The 12,358-nt window shown below is 49.8% G+C and overlaps 4 protein-coding genes across 4 annotated transcripts; 1 reads left to right on the top strand and 3 right to left on the bottom strand.

The window, feature by feature from the left end:
- Nucleotides 1-341: 341 nt before the first annotated feature.
- On the top strand, nucleotides 342-3,429 carry F5Y00DRAFT_246248 (fungal-specific transcription factor domain-containing protein). Its single transcript, XM_048009111.1, has 4 exons — nucleotides 342-901; nucleotides 1,021-2,027; nucleotides 2,129-2,663; nucleotides 2,726-3,429. Exons 1-4 carry the CDS (start codon nucleotides 737-739, stop codon nucleotides 3,185-3,187), a joined length of 2,169 nt encoding a protein of 722 aa, XP_047861387.1. The 5' UTR covers nucleotides 342-736; the 3' UTR covers nucleotides 3,188-3,429.
- Nucleotides 3,430-6,482, bottom strand: F5Y00DRAFT_246246 (patatin-domain-containing protein). The gene has a single exon (XM_048009110.1). The coding sequence runs from the start codon at nucleotides 6,085-6,087 to the stop codon at nucleotides 3,715-3,717; it is 2,373 nt and encodes a 790-aa protein (XP_047861386.1). The 5' UTR covers nucleotides 6,088-6,482; the 3' UTR covers nucleotides 3,430-3,714.
- A 110-nt stretch (nucleotides 6,483-6,592) lies between these two features.
- On the bottom strand, nucleotides 6,593-8,443 carry F5Y00DRAFT_168551 (Alpha/Beta hydrolase protein). Its single transcript, XM_048004822.1, has 2 exons — nucleotides 8,049-8,443; nucleotides 6,593-7,965 (listed from the first exon to the last, which is right to left on the bottom strand). The coding sequence occupies exons 1-2, from the start codon at nucleotides 8,297-8,299 to the stop codon at nucleotides 7,017-7,019; spliced, it is 1,200 nt and encodes a 399-aa protein (XP_047861385.1). The 5' UTR covers nucleotides 8,300-8,443; the 3' UTR covers nucleotides 6,593-7,016.
- A 492-nt stretch (nucleotides 8,444-8,935) lies between these two features.
- Nucleotides 8,936-12,348, bottom strand: F5Y00DRAFT_168545 (uncharacterized protein). The gene has a single exon (XM_048004821.1). It carries the CDS (start codon nucleotides 12,226-12,228, stop codon nucleotides 9,073-9,075), a length of 3,156 nt encoding a protein of 1,051 aa, XP_047861384.1. The 5' UTR covers nucleotides 12,229-12,348; the 3' UTR covers nucleotides 8,936-9,072.
- Nucleotides 12,349-12,358: the final 10 nt, after the last annotated feature.

Below are 12,358 nucleotides of genomic sequence, written 5' to 3'. Positions count from 1 at the left end.
ATAAAAAATAATCGCGTGTAAGCATTCGCCTGTCAGATGTCAGCTAACAAGCTGTCGTACTGTAGGGACAGAGGGATTCTTGGTGTCATTCGCGCTAAGAATTGCGAGCTCGAACCCCTGTGCCCTCGGCCAATTGCGTGTCTGTGTTTCGCTCGCTTGACACGACGGGGCATGATCCTGCAAGGCTGATCGTAAAGTGAAGTTCCGGACGGTCCTTTAAGTCAGGGGAGAAAGCAAGCAAAAGGGGAAGAGGGCACGATATATCTTATAGTATAACGTTGTCGTTCCGAGGGGTTGGGTCGGTATAATGATTCTGTATCGGTATGAATATAGAGAATAGCTAGTCGAGTATGGAGTATGTAGCTGTGCAAGCAAAGATACCCTCAGTTCCTATTGGATACCCCCGCAAATACTCTCGATCCCCCGCGCAAGGAACCCTGGTGTAGCGTTTTATTTAATTAGATGAACCCCCCGACTCGACCCGTCGTGTGGTTGCAGCAGGGTGGAACGCATTGCGTCTTGCTTACGGTACTCGGCTCTGTCGGTCTGTCTTACTGATGATTGGGTATGTTAACCCCCATCAACCCCTTGGATTCGAGGAACCTTTGATAACAAGACCGACAAGTCATTAAAAAAAGAAAGGCATTACCAACGACGACCCGATAAGCTATATTAAAGGGTATCCAATGAACGAATAAGGATAATAAATACCTAGCCGCAGGATTCGTTGCCACCAATGACCGAGGCTCTGCGGCCTCTGCGACCTTTGCAGGCACAGGTTTCCAGCGATGCTCACGATCCGCAGAGTCCGCAGCTCGGGCCAGGGCCGACACTTAACCCCGTATCCGTACCGGATCCGCTGACGAAGCGAGCAATTTGCTCTCAGTGCAGAATAAGAAAGGTAAGTAATGGCTGTCTCAGTCCGGTATCCATTTCATGATTTTCAAAGAAATCAACCCGATAGAGCCACTTAAAGGAGGTAGGAATATATAATATGCCTATTTATTCTAATCCTGTTAGGTCCGATGTGACGGTAGACCAAACCTCTGCCAAAACTGCGATCGGCTAGGCTTCGAATGCTCATTCCAGCAGTCCCCCGGCAAGGCGCCGGGCCAATACGTGGTGAAGCTGCCGGAGCGGCGGCGGCGTATGCAGGCGTGCATCCCGTGCCACTCCAAGAAAACCCGATGTCTCGGGGAACTCCCGAGCTGCTCCAGTTGTGTCCGCAGAAACCGCGTCTGTACCTATCCCCGGACTAGGAGAGCCGGGATCATTGCTCGCGGCCCCGACGCAGCCGAAGGTTCGGGGACCGACGATAGACCGGCGCATGCATCTCCCGGTCAGGACATCGGGATGGTAGGCCAGGCGGAAGGGTCTGCGCTGGATTATGAGACGACGCTAGGTTTAGTCGAGGACTACTTCCGGCATTTATATCCGCTGCCGTCGTTTTCTTTCTTTCACAAGGCGACTGTCCTTCAAAGGTGCAAGGACCAGACGATAAACGAAACCCTGAAGCTATCAATATGCGCTATTACAGCGTTACAGCTCCAACGCACTTCGCTCTGCCACGATCTATGGATCCAACAAGCCGAGCAGTCGATCCTACAGCAAATAGGCCGGGCCTCTATCTTCCACCTACAAGCACTACTCCTCGTGATCCGGTATAAGATCGAAAGCGGGGATTTCCCAACAGCATTCATGTTAGCTGCGCTCGCAGCGCGAACGGCGTTAGCCCTCCGTCTGAACTACGAGCGCCCGGAGCTATCTGACGTCGCGCAAGAAGCGCGTAGGCGGCTCTTCTGGGCATTATATCTACTCGATGACTTCTTCTGCGTGGGGCTTAGAGAGTTCGAATTATGTCCGGAAGAGACGATCCACCTCCAGCTGCCCTGCGATGAGGATTACTTTGAGATGGGCCGATTCGTACATACCGGCTTGCTCCGGCCCGGGCCCTCGGAGTCTTTAGTGACTGTGGGTTTACGCGGCGTATTTCTCCGTTTAACATCTGTTCGACGGGCGGTTATGAGGTAAACTTACACCCACCCAGTCTTATAAGTCTTACATACAAAGACTCCTTTTCTTACCCCCTTTAGAGACATCTCGAACTCACTTATACAACGCTGCACAGGTTCAACCGCCGCGTCGGACTAGGCGAGGAACTATCCTCAACAATTAGCTCTAGCATCCGACGCATCGAAGAAGAACTTCGATCGCTTAAAGCGACTCTCCGGCCAGTCGATCAATACTCGGTATCCAACATGACATGCAGCAAATGGCCAGCCCAATTCATCATGCTGCACATGTCCTGGCACCAATGCCACTGCGACTTGTACCGCCTCTGTCTAGACGGGTACAGCGAAGCGGCCCCATCTCCGGTCCTAGCAGTGCTCCACCCGCGGGACCGAGTCGCCATGCAGTTCAAGTGTCTCGAGCACGCCGAGAACATCATCCGGATCGTGTCCGATTTCTCAAACTATGAGGACGGGGAGTGTCTTCTCGAGCGCGATGCTGCCGTCTGCGCGTTTGAGAGCGCGCGCCTGGTTATGTTTGGCTCGCGAATACCGGGAGCGGCGTCGAGTCTCGATGTTGCGATAAACAAAGCCAAGCTATCACTCAGTCTGATCACGAGGTTCTTCCCCTATTCTGCTTCGACACAACCCCTAGTAAGTTACTATCCACCTCCCCCAATTAGCTAACTCCGGACGCAATTACTAAGACCTCCTAGCGAAAGGACTTAGAACGCTTAATAGCAAGCTACTCCGTACGCCTCGCCCTACAGACGCAAGGAACGCCCTCCGAACCCGACCCCCCACCCTCAGCACGCCCCTCAACAAAAGTCTCCCAGTACGCCAGTTCGCGCCAGCGGCTCTCCGTCCAAAGCCTACTTCTCCAATCAGATTTCGTCGACGACAGCCACGATATCGCAGGCCCGACGCCCCCACCCGAGACCCATACCCTCCAAGCTACCGCCCAGACAACCCACGTCTACGGCCAAAGCAGCGAGGACCCCACATCTGCTGCCAAAGCGCAGCAATGGAACACGGCAGGGAATGGGCAGCTACCATCTCCTGGGCTGTCTCTCGATGCGGGACAGGAAGATGCGGGGTTGATTTTCAACCCTTGGATGGGCTTTACCGGTACCGAGGATATGTCCGGGCGGCCTCCGGGACTCGACGACGAGTTCTAGCGAATCGATGGGGATTCTATGATATAACATGATACGTGTGCGGCAAAGGGAAGCGATGCCGTTGTATATGCCCGTGACGAAGATTTCCGCCACTAGAAATATGAGTAGTCGGCAAGGAGCTGGACTACTACACATGTGTTTAAAAGATCTATATATTTGTAAGGGGAGAAAGTCGTGGTCAATTTCCATATATCTGGGCTACTATGAGCACTAACATATCCTGAGTTTAAAATATATAATTTTGGATGGTGTTATTAACTTCCCGCAACAATACTATAATACTATGTAGTCTAGTCGGTTAACAAGCATACTTGTCTTGTATAATGTTTTGTGACATATATTGTTAAGCACACTATTCCAGCTTTCCTCCCTCCAGTCTTTGCAACTTAATTAATTGCCTATCTACCACAGACCAGAATGACCCCAGAGGCTACGACCGAGCCTTGTGTGTTGTTATAACCTATGTTTCATCTGGTAATCTCCGCCTTAGTTGACAAGTTGCACATCCCTAATGTTGAGGTTTAAAGTTACGCATGGCTGATATTAAAGTAGTCACTGATAGACGTTTTTATGCGGAATGGTGTGTTTAAGGCTCGACTGTGATGTATCCTCACATCCTCATCTGTGTGGCTATCAACGTCACCGTCTGAGGTGTGCAAGTCACTAGTTTCAAGTTCAGCGTCGTGGTGAGGATTCTGCTGTGGTGAAGTCATGGAAGCCGTTTCAGCAACGGCTAGATCATAGACATCGTCATCGGGAGATGCCGTGACCATCGCCGAAAGCGTGGACTTTTTCGAATTTGGCGCATTGGTGTTTCTGGCTCCGGTTGGGGTTATAGGCTGAGAGAAATCAAAACAATCTGGATCCGAGGTGGAAGATAAGACGGGACTAGTTTTAGGCCCCGTCTGGAATATGTGGTATTTTGGAAATCGCTTAAGCTTGATTTTCGGTTTCGGGCCAGTATAACGCAATGCCATCTCAAGACGTTCCTCTTCATCTGATTCGTCATCCGTTATTTTATACGGATTTTCACTCGTATGGACGTGGTGATACGGATTGAGTAAATTACTTCCACTTGACCGGCGCCGGTTATGCTTTAGTTTCTCCTTCGTAGAAGGGAACCCGATATGGTTAGAACTCGGTGTTAGATGCTCATATGTCCCCCCGTACGTATTCGCTAGAGATCCGGTAGCCATCCTTCTTAAGTCAACTTGGCTCTCGCTAAATACAACACGAGCCCGCAATGCGTGAACTGCACGATCTAGAGCCAGTTCGATGGCGCACCGATCCCGGATGCGAGCCAATTTAGGCCAGGTCGCACGTTCGCCTAATAAGCACGAGCGGTGCATGAACTCGGTCGTCGGATTCTTCAGCACCTTAGGCAAGTCCCAAACGCCCATGGCCGGGAGAATATTGATATCACCCGAGTATTTCTGGCTTAGGATAGACCGCAATTTGCTGACGAGCGTTGGGAAGATACCGATTTCGGCCATAAACTGCATTCGATGCAAGGCTTCGCTCTTGGCTAGAGTCGTAATTGTGTGCATCCAATCCGATTCCTCCTTGAAGATCGTCTCGTAACGTGCACTCGCCGGCCCCTCGTCCTTGGTAAGGAAAGGAACAACATGCGGATTGACCTGCGACACAATGAAATGGTTGACGTTGAACATTTCAGCAAGTCTCGTCATAGGGAGGTCATTATCGACAGAGCCATCAATCCACATCTGTGGAGTAGGATTCCACGTACTGTGTTCGCCTGTTAAAGGGTTCTTGACTAACAACGGCGCAGCACTGAAAACGAATGGCACTGAGCATGATGCTGCGACAGCAGACCATATCATCACGTTAGGTGCCGTGACGTAGTTCAATAACCGTGGTAGCTCGTAAATAGATGCTGATGAGACACAGATGTTGCATATCCTCCTTGTACGATTATACGCTTCCTGAAAAGTGATGTCGCCAAGTAAGTTGCGCATTACGCGTGTTAGATGCTTGATATCGGACCAATTCCCCTCGGTAAGCAGTCTTCGTAGGTGACCCAAGAGACCTTCTTCGTTACCCTCCTCTTCGAATACGGCTAGATCACCATACGGGAACTCTACTAACAGTTGGGGAATCTCGTCGTCTGTCCTTGAACAAACCACAGAGCAGACAATTGAACCCGCCGACGCGCCTGAGATAATACGCGGAAGCAATTTTGTCTCATACATGGCTTTCAAGACGCCAATATGCGTCATACCGAAAGTGCCACCGCCGCTAAGTAGGAGGGCGCTCCGTCCAAAGCTTTGGCGCGCGTAAAGTACCGCGTCCAGCAGATCCTTCGGACCCGGGTCGTCCGCTCGGCGATACGCACTCTGCTCTACCAGAGCTGTAATAGTTTGCAAGGCAGAATCGACGTATCGCGAAACCAACTTCTTAGTGCCACAGTAGGAGTGACGGTATAGGTCAATATTGCCCATGCCGCCCAGATCGCGCGAGAGGGATGTTCTGACGATATGCATCATGGATTTTATATCACGATTAGTGCGGGCATTATCGAGTTCTCGTAGGCGCATTTCTAGAAGATCGGGGTTATAGTCCCCAGTTGAAACATCGGCCTTCCATTCTTCATTACCTTCGAGGACATCTAGTTCTTGCGCTGCTGCCTCCCATTCACTATAAGATTCAGCACCCTGTAACCGCGCCGATAGAATTTGTTTCCGCTCTTCCACCCGTCTCCATTCCGCTCTTTCTTTATGTGTTAAGCCATCTTTGAGGTATAAGAAACCATCTATGACCTTATATAAGGGGGTCGTATTGGGGAACGACCCGCTAGTCTGTCCCTTGCCCTTCCGCGCGGGTTTAACACCGGATGGTTGGAGCGAAGGGACGGGTGAGAAAACGTCTACGAGGTGTCCCATGATGGTACAAGAGGCGGCAGTGTCGCTTCGATGTGAGTGACGGGAGAGCGTTGCATTCTAACCCGTCCCATATATATACACGCCCGAAGTACTCGTCAGTTCGGAGGACGTGGCCAGCTCCCGGATAATCTGAATCGCCGTCGGCACGGGTTGGTCGGAGGTAGTATATCGGTTGAGGTAAAACGAGAAAATACTACATGAGGAAATGAAATGGAAATTCGGAGAATATGTATAAGATTGATTAAGTAACCTTAGCGTATTATTCAACCTTTGTCCTTGAATAGAAGCTATAGTTAGTATAATGAGAAAGATGTAACCAGGTACTTTAGAGCTACGGGAAGGGAGGTGAAAGTGTGACTTTGTAGAACGAAGAACCTGCTGGACAAATAGATGGGAAAGACGTCAGAAAATGCGGAACTACTGTGTATGTACATATGCGGGACTCCAACCATGTGAACAATAAACATTAACACCAGGTGGGTCATAGGACAGGGGGTCATGACCCTAAATAATGGAAATCCGCGTTTACTATGCTAAGTCTATTGTGGGGTACATGAGGGGTATAGTATAGAATACGGGGAAGTGTTTTTGAGAAGAGGAACAATATGTGGGGTTGAGTTGTACATTGTACATAAACCAAACACTAAACCAAACACATTCTATGTAAATGTAAGCAAATTACATAAAAACCACAAGACTCGATCTAGACTTGGTTCTTTTATAAGCCACAAGTATTACAAGTCTTACAAATCTTACAAGAATTAATGCATCGAGAATTTGACTTCGAAGAATGCCTAGTTATACGACCAAGAATAGAATCGTGTCTAATATCCATCCCAAGCGATATTATAGCCCTGGTAAATTTAAGGCCCTACGTCTAGACCTCGGAAGTAATAGATCCATGTCTTCTTCCAGACATCTGACAGGCATCAACGCTTTACAAGTCTAGCTGAAAAGGAATAAACAGCCTCCCTAAGCACATTTGCAACGCCGTGTTCTATCCAGAAATGTCCGGCGGTTGAAACCTCTACGTAGCGAAACTGAGATCCTTCAGCACCGCTTAGCTGCGTAGCCCAATCACGCATTTTCTTCATAGATAGAAAACTATCTTGGTCTCCATATATAGCAAGAGTGGGGTTTGCGGCAAGCTTTGCCTCGGCCTCAACCTCACTCTCTTCCCGCTTCGTGTTGTCCTCGTGGGTTTTGGCAGGCCCACCTTTCTTCTTCGCCCAGAGATTTGAAAAGGACATAGTTGCCAGATTCGTAACGAAGCCTAGAGGAGGTGACACTAACAGATAGGCAGTACGAAACCTGATTAAGTTGTTGACATGTTCCAAACATGGAACTTCAATATCGCCTCCCGTATCCTGATCGGTGGGTGGGGTGTTACGTCTCCTATGTATAAACTTACTCCGAGATAATATGTCCCTGACGCCTCTCCGTATCTTCTCTTCCGGGTCTGGGGAATGTCCTCTTTGTTTATCACGAGCTTTTGGTGATATATCCTCATCACCACCGACACGCATGCCCAGCGACTTTCTCGGTGAGGCGGGAGTAGTGAACATAGTCACCTGCTCTTCGGCAAGGTGTTGTGCTCGTAGTCGAATGTCTGCGAAGGCGGTGTGTGTGGCAGGCGAGGCGAAATGAGACAGGTAAGAATCGAGAGGGGGGAGTTGGAGCGTCACCATGGCACCGTACGAATATCCAGCAAGTAACAAAGTTGGAGCTGAGTTCTCTTCTGCTTCGATAGGGCGCAGTTGGTTCTGGGGAGTACCCAAATAATGCAGGTAATAAACGAGAAAACCGGCGACGGACATATAATCGGCTCGTTCAGGCTTTGATGTCCACGACGTGCGACCTTTAGAGGACGAGGCGCCCCTATTTTTTTTAGCATAATAATTAGTTTCATGATTACACGTATAGAAACACGCCAACAATTAAGGGCGAAAATGATAACGAACCTGAAATTGAATGTCGCGACTACAAAGCCGAGATGAAGTAGTGTGCTAGTCACGAGAAGTACAATAGGGTCGTCGTAGGATCCGCCGAGTGGTGCGTATGGGTGAGCGACCACAGCAGCATGCCGAGGCCATGATGGATCGGAGGGTGTAAGCGGTTGGTTAGAGCGTACCGGATGGTAGATGCGACAGTCGAGTTTGGTATTATCGTGGATGCTAGGGAGCGTGAAGCTCAAGTTGGGTCGCGGAAGCATTGTCTAGTTCTCCTCGGACGTATGACAAAGCAATGCATCATGTTGGACTCACAAAAGAGCCAGCTGACGAAGGTTGAATACTAAAATAGTTGAAACGTTTAAAAACGCATTGTTATGAGCCGTGCGTGAAACAATTATTTAGTGTCTCTTTGGTACATAAGCAAATAAGTAGATAGTTCCGTTACACGAACTATATTCTGTTACAGTAGCCTCGATGACGTTGCCCTAAATCTTGGCGCCTCTCCGAGGTTAGCTCCCGGTTGGACCCCACACCGCCTAGACCATTCTACCATTACCATTTTATCTTTTACAGTTTACATGTGCATGTACCTCTGCACCTGGGTAATATCGATTATATTAATATTAAGGACACATACATGAGGGTAGATAAGAAACGTTAATATTGCTTTCACTTATATTAGGTAGGTATATTTATCAAATATTTCCATTACAATATCCCAAAATGTATTATCTACATAGGAAAATCGTTTCTCTCTAATATATATACCTATATAGAAATAGCATTGCGGCTTTCTTGTATAATGTGCAAGCAGTTGGATCCTCTTCGTAGTGCAAGCGATGTTGGTATCTTAACTACACATGTAAATCCCCCCGCTATGTAACTCGAGTATTATTCACACACACACACATATACACACAATGCGCCCTGCCAAACCTAACTCCTATCCAACCAATGATACCGTGTCTCATGCCCGAACTATGCTTATGAGTGATATTCCTTCTATGATCCAGTGTGGTCCAGCTGATCCCTCCTAAGATCCTGCAATCCCTAAGCCCACCCTCGAGCCGAGTCTCTCCGTTCGCCCTCCGTCTCGTTCGCGGTCGACAGTTGCTCTCATTCGTCGTCCCTCCATCAACCCTCTCAACCCCCGTTTCTGCAACCCAATCACGCTGCTTAATTCCCCGCTCCAGACTTCTCTAACAGCACCATGCTCACTGTCGCCAAGCTCACTCCACTCGCTACCCGACACGCTTGTTGTTGCGCTCAGTTCATCGGGATCCGGCCTGGACCCAGATACACTGGTATTGATCCGGAGACCTTCGAGCCCCCCCGCTGCTTCGTCGGTGCTCGACTGTGATACAGACATTGACCGGCCATGGTAAGGGCTAACGGCACCGCCCCCTAGAGACGACTCGAGACCCATATAGAAGTTGGGATTCATGCTACCATCGATTCCGCGGCCTCCGCCAGCTGCCATAGCAGTAGCATTGAACACGGCGGCGGCATTACGTGAATCAAGACGGGCATGAAGACGTTCGACTACAGCCTCCAATAGCCCGTCTACCTTGTAAGGCCGGGCAATCTGCAGTAACGAGCAGAGAATTTGAGGCGTGCAAAGGGGTGATGATGGGGGAGGTAGTGCCGACGTATAAAGGAAGTGCAGGAGAGCTTGGACAGTTGGGCAAGTATGTGGAAGGTAAAGGCATCTCGGTCGAGAACCAGGCGGTAATGACGCGGGAGTTGGCGCTGAATTAACGTGCCCAAGATCTGTTGAGCCACCACCGCCACCAGTCGCATTTGGTCTGAAAGATCCAGCAGAGGAATTGTTTAGCGTAGTAGCCATCGATAGATTGCTGTCGCCGCCGGTGCTCCTAGTTGACTGAGTAATTGTTATGACAGAATTACGCGCGCCCGCTTGCCCCGACATGCCTGTTCTTAGGGTTGCTGAATCGCTACCGTCCTGTGTAGCAGCACCTTCGCGCAACAATTGCACAAAGTACGGACCCCATCTGCGCGCAACGATGCGGGAATTAATAGGTATTCGCTCGCCATGGAAACAAAGGATATCCATGTCTGCCAACTCCCGGAGCATTAAAGCTTTTTCACCCAACTCCTCAGCCGCCCGCATATGTGATCTCCCACCGCCGGTCCAGCCAGCTTTCCTAGCCGTACTGAGATCAGGGGCTGTAAAAGGACTGCTGGCGGATATAAATCCCGACAGAGGCGATATCTTACGGGGGTTGTCGTAAAAGCCAAAAGCTTCCAGCTCCACCATACAAACATTAGAGAAATTGATACGACGGTGATTATAATCGTCGACCAAGCTCCTCTTACGATTGCCCAGGATTACAAAAATATTCCGCCTATTCCAGAGAACACCTCTGTTCCAACTACCCTGGCTGAAGACACTACCGCCCGTATCAATACGTACCCAGGTAAGATTTCTAAGATCTAAAGCCCACAAGGCGTATTCTTGCTTGGAACTTGTGAGATAGGTGCCGCTGACAACAAAGTACGTATCAATAACTCCGCCGTTTGGAAATCGTAACCCAGGCGGGGAATAAGTTCCCGACATCGGTTTTTCAGCGAGTGACCCATCCGGGCCTCGAATTTGAAGTTCTAGTTTTACATCTAGAAAGTTGTAGTTCGAGTAGATGAGCATTGATGAACCTGGTTCCTTAACTTCATGGCTGATCGCACTATCTTGACGTGAAGTCTTGCCTATCTTGGCGGTAACGTTAGGAGGTAAGGGGGCGACCACACTGCGATAGGCACCACAGGACTTCCCTAGCGATTGGGTCGAAGTCCACTTTAGACTTCGGAGATTGAACACACTAATCTGTTCAATGTAATGGTTCGCTCCATCCTGGCCGCCAACTACAACCATCTCGGCGCCTCCAGCACCGTCGATGTTAATGCCAATTCTACCTTCGTTCGGGTTCCCGTTCGAGGGATTATGTTGCAAAGCAGATAGAGGGGCCCTGTGCGACGAAAATGTCGCGGAAGAGGGTAGAATACACGCGCAGTGAGCGTAACGGCCTTGCGGGGCGTCCTGGGAGGGAACATAAGTCCACTTATTTGTTATAACGTCGTAGATGTATATATCAGACATGACGGTTACTTCAGGTTGCTGATCGGGGGCTGCCGACGCAGGTTGATTGGTTGTAGGTGACATACCCCCGTAACAAACCATCTTAGTATCGCCCAGAGCACACATGGAATGGAAATAACGAGGTGGAGGGATATCTCCAGTGGTCTCAATCTTGGTCCAGTGTCTCCGAATAAGATCCAACTCATAAAGATCCGAGGTAAGGGGAGCTGGCCGACTTCGCGACAGAATCCGCCCGCCAAAAACATATAGCTTATCCCCAAGTATCGTAGTCGTTGCCCCGACTAGAGGGTGAGGCTCTTGGCCAGTAGTTCGGTGAACATTACACATCAGCCCAGACAGGTGAGCGGAAGACCCTGAAGTCGCGGGAGTACCGACAGCGGCACTAACAGAAGGGTTTCTACCCGTAGAGGCCACCGGCGGAGAGGGGCCAGCTGAGTGAGGTCCATTACTTCGGGGTGTCAGGTTATCCCTCTGGCCATCCCCACCATCAGATCTCAAACTGGCTATACTGCTCTGGCTGCTGCTCATATCCATGCCACCATTATACATCTGGTTTGGGAACATCGAACCGTTGGAATCCATAGCGTTCGCTCCACTATCTACGTTTGCGTCTTCGGCAATATTACTCTCAGCTATAGTAGTCAAGTTATCTTGCGGAGCACTAAACGAGATCGCAGGAGGTGCGGGACTCGAGGGGGACGGTGAAGATGGCGGCGGCGCTGGAAGCGGTTTCTCGAGGCTATTTTGCAGACTCAGATTCCTAACATGTTGCAAAGGTGGCGGTCGCGTTTGAACGGGTGTCCCGCTAGATTCCGACGCCACAGGACTCGCGTTGCGCGTTCTGAGAGAGGCCAGTCTCGAGGGCCTCCTCGCAAATCTTGAAGAATCTTCTCGGCTAGGAATAGCCTTTTTGAGACCTCGATAGACGTCGGAGAAGAGATCGGATGGGGATTTCGAGTGAGGGTGTCGACGGTCGTGGTCATCTACTTCGCTCTCGTAGATATCGTCGAAGAATTGCGGACTAGCTTGACGGTCTGGTTGACCCGTAGTTAGACTAGCACCAGACGTAGACATTTTTAGCCCCTCCCTCTTAGCCGCGAGTACACGGCGATGTTCAGGGCTGAAGAAGAGATCTAGAAGACGAGGAACAGAGCCTCAAAAATAAAAAGGTGCCAGAAACCCGGGTATGAGTACTACTCTAATA

This window comes from Daldinia vernicosa (genome assembly GCF_022497035.1).
Source record: "Daldinia vernicosa strain CBS 139.73 unplaced genomic scaffold F5Y00scaffold_56, whole genome shotgun sequence".
Lineage (NCBI taxonomy): Eukaryota > Fungi > Ascomycota > Sordariomycetes > Xylariales > Hypoxylaceae > Daldinia > Daldinia vernicosa.
Note: the sequence above shows the minus strand (reverse complement) of the source record. Positions and strands in the feature narration are given on the sequence as shown.

What these genes read in the sequence shown, in the direction of transcription:
- F5Y00DRAFT_168551 (XM_048004822.1), bottom strand. Translation starts at nt 8,299, where the DNA reads ATGCTTCCGCGACCCAACTTGAGCTTCACGCTCCCTAGCATCCACGAT. An exon ending in GTCGCGACATTCAATTTCAG is followed by an intron (nt 7,966 to 8,048) that starts GTTCGTTATCAT and finishes TAAAAAAAATAG; the next exon opens with GGGCGCCTCGTCCTCTAAAG.
- F5Y00DRAFT_168545 (XM_048004821.1), bottom strand. Translation starts at nt 12,228, where the DNA reads ATGTCTACGTCTGGTGCTAGTCTAACTACGGGTCAACCAGACCGTCAA.
- F5Y00DRAFT_246246 (XM_048009110.1), bottom strand. Translation starts at nt 6,087, where the DNA reads ATGGGACACCTCGTAGACGTTTTCTCACCCGTCCCTTCGCTCCAACCA.
- F5Y00DRAFT_246248 (XM_048009111.1), top strand. Translation starts at nt 737, where the DNA reads ATGACCGAGGCTCTGCGGCCTCTGCGACCTTTGCAGGCACAGGTTTCC. An exon ending in GTTCGACGGGCGGTTATGAG is followed by an intron (nt 2,028 to 2,128) that starts GTAAACTTACAC and finishes AACGCTGCACAG; the next exon opens with GTTCAACCGCCGCGTCGGAC. An exon ending in CTGCTTCGACACAACCCCTA is followed by an intron (nt 2,664 to 2,725) that starts GTAAGTTACTAT and finishes AAGACCTCCTAG; the next exon opens with CGAAAGGACTTAGAACGCTT.